Source organism: Trypanosoma equiperdum (assembly GCF_001457755.1).
Source record: "Trypanosoma equiperdum strain OVI genome assembly, contig: ctg_1743, whole genome shotgun sequence".
NCBI classification, from domain to species: Eukaryota; Euglenozoa; class Kinetoplastea; order Trypanosomatida; family Trypanosomatidae; genus Trypanosoma; species Trypanosoma equiperdum.
The window spans coordinates 1-3,158 of NW_027123775.1; the positions used below are offsets into that span (position 1 = coordinate 1).

At 47.5% G+C, this 3,158-nt stretch overlaps 1 protein-coding gene across 1 annotated transcript; it reads right to left on the reverse strand.

The window, feature by feature from the left end:
* Positions 1–1,297: 1,297 nt before the first annotated feature.
* TEOVI_000555400 (proteasome regulatory ATPase subunit 5) lies at positions 1,298–2,635 on the reverse strand (the record flags this gene model as incomplete). The annotated part of the gene is made up of 1 exon (XM_067223027.1): positions 1,298–2,635. The coding sequence occupies one exon, from the start codon at positions 2,633–2,635 to the stop codon at positions 1,298–1,300; it is 1,338 nt and encodes a 445-aa protein (XP_067079128.1).
* Positions 2,636–3,158: the final 523 nt, after the last annotated feature.

Below are 3,158 nucleotides of genomic sequence, written 5' to 3' on the forward strand. Positions count from 1 at the left end.
AAAAAAAAGGTAAAAGAAGTACGCTATCCAAGTCGGAATCGGATACGAAGTTAACTCCGTCTCACATTTGACATGCGCACTCCTCCACCCTCATAAACACACACGCACACACACACATAAAAGAAAAAGAGATATGCCGCTTGACGCCACGGTCATTTACTTCCCCTCATTTTTCGGCTACTCGCCTCCGCACTTTGCCCCTATGCACAGGTACATATATATATTTATTTATTCAAAGCAGAATAAACAAATACCTTCAGCGCCTGGACCTTGCCGTTTCTGCTTATTGAAAATTTTCCGAGCTGCCACCTTCCTCTCTTTTCTTCCGCCTTTCTTTCGTGTATCACAAATGGACAACACCGATGCCTCTTACCTCAAGTCTTCACTCCAATAACAGTGGTGGAAACCAAAACTTCGCGGCACATCCGACGAGCCGACGTGTGCTACGCTTAATAACAGTGAAGAAAATTAAAAAGCAAAAGCAGCACCTCTACAAGCACATGACACATGGTACAAAAACTGCCGCGGCAGGGTAACGAAACCGTTTTAAACTACTGAAAAGTGAAACTGCATGCGACGAAGAATACGGCCAAGGAAGGAATAAAATCCCGTAAGACAAGAGCGAAAGCGAGGTAAGAATGATAACGGGTGATGACAAAGCGTGCCAAACGTGGCAGCGCAAAGGGGTAGAAGAAAAAGTAAGAAATGATGGGGTTTCTCAACACATACATATATATATATATATATATATATATACGTAATGTATATGCTTATATGGGATTGTTGAATTTCTGCCAAAGGGGGAGAAAGAGGTTCAAACAAAAAAAATCAAAAGAGCACCAAAAAATATATACGACACTGTGGAATTCATGACTCCATTCCTCCCCTCCATGAACAACCAACACCCCTGTGCCGAAGTGAGTTGTCCCATAAAACTCGTATCGTACTATTCAGCATTGACTCTCATTTTCCTCTCCCATTTCCCCACTTCCCTATCAACACCAATGGTTTTGCTTCCCATATATTCTTCCCTAATCGACACCCAACACACAGAGTCCGCAGAGTACAAATAAATAAAAAAAAACGTGCTCTCGGCAACTCTTTTTTGCGGCCAAACGAACCTCAATCCTCGAGACGACGCTGAAACCACAACCAGACCTCACACAGCAGCACAATGCATCATCTGCCGCATGATGTTAGCGTAGGTGGGTCACCCTTGCACGCCTGTGGATACACGGAAAGAGGAAAAAAAAACAGAGCACGCAAAACAAAGTGAAGACAAAAGGCTGTGGGTAAACTATGCGTAATAGTTCAAGCTAGATTTTTTGCGTGCTTGCACAGCCGTAACCCCCTCTGCGAAGTCCTCGTGAGCCACATAAACCCGCTCGTTGCGGAGTGCCAACATACCGGCCTCGACACACACAGCTTTGAGTTGTGCCCCATTCATATCCTCCGTCATGCGGGAAATCTCTTCAAAATTCACATCCCCATGAAGTGCCATGCGACGGGAATGAATTTGAAGAATGTGAGCGCGGGCCTCCTCATCCGGAAGAGTGAACTCCACCTTTCTGTCAATGCGCCCGCTACGCAACAGAGCGGGATCAAGGACATCGATACGATTCGTTGCCGCAATAACCTTCACGTCGTCGGTGCTTCCAAAGCCATCAAGCAGCGAAAGGAGCTCCAACATCGTGCGCTGCACTTCCCGTGACCCGTGTTTACTTCCCTCGTCCGAACGGCGCGAGCCGATAGCATCGAGCTCATCAATAAAAATAATAGTTGGTGCTCTCTTCTTCGCAAGAGCAAAGGCGTCTCGAAGGATACGCGCTCCCTCCCCAATGTACATTTGTACGAGCTGCGGTCCAGCGAGGCGCAAGAAGCAGGCATCGGTTGCGGCTGCACACGCACGGGCCAGCATGGTCTTTCCAGTACCCGGAGAACCATAGAGCAGCACGCCCTTCGGTGGTTTAATACCAATACGCACATATTTTTCCTTTTCCGTAATGGGAAGCACGACGGCCTCAATCATTTCATTAATCTGTTTATCGAGTCCTCCCACATCGGTGTACTTTTCTTTGGGTTTCTCTACAATCTCCATCGCCTTCACACGGCTGTCGTACTCCGGTGGAAGTTCTTCGAGTACAAGGAAGGTATCCTTGTTTACACCAACGAGGTCCTGTGGGGAAAGTTTGTTTGCGTCAACAAGGCCAACAACAGGAAGAAAAACCGTCTGCCGGCTTGATGTCTTTATTATAGCGCTCTTTTGTGGATGTCGAGACTTTTTCTTTCCAACATTCAACTCCTCCACATCCTGGTCGTCTGCCTCAAGATCCAGTACCTCTGCGATGCTGGCAACGAGATATGGAAGCTTGTTGCTATCGCGCACACGTTTCTGGCTCTCTTCCACCTCCCTTCTCAACCCCGCCAATTCCGAAGACATGGTTCGCTCCTCATTCTTCAACTGATGTATTTCACGCTGAAGCTGCGTTGAGCGGTTGCGAAGCTGCTGGTTGGTGAGTGAGTCGATGTTCTCCAATTCCTCCGGTGACAACTGCGCCGCTGCTGACGCGTCACTGGTGCCCCCCCTGTCGCCCTCCGCTGCCCCACCGGTTGCCCTTGCGGTGTCCTGCGTCATCTCGGTAGCTGGAGGATGAGCAAATATACGCTCCAACAACTAATCAGCACAATTTTTAAAAAAAAACAAAAAAAGATGAAATAAGCCCTTCCGAGCTTGTCACTGATCTCCTTTGGTCTCTACTTTCCTTCAACAGCTGCACACAAAAATACGCGAATGCACACTCTCCCCCTCCCCCTTTGTGTATCGTTCCTTCTCGCGAGAAGTAACCACCACTGACGTACCTCCTTCCTTTGGTTACTCCTATCCACTTGCCTTTGTTTTTACTATTGGGCTTCTTTTTTTTCCCCCCTCTTTCTTTCCCCTTCCACTGCACTCGTCCCCCTTTCAAGAGAAAGTAAGAAGTAAAGGGGCCCAAACAAAAATAAACCGCCACGCACAAGTCCTCGTTGATGGTACTCCTGTCGGTGACCGGTATTGATATGTGCTACGTGAGCCTTATATCCCTCCGCGTTAGCTGCTTGAGAGTGGCGCAATACGTTATACAAGGAAATTAGTAAAAGGTGCAAAAAAAAAAAAAAAA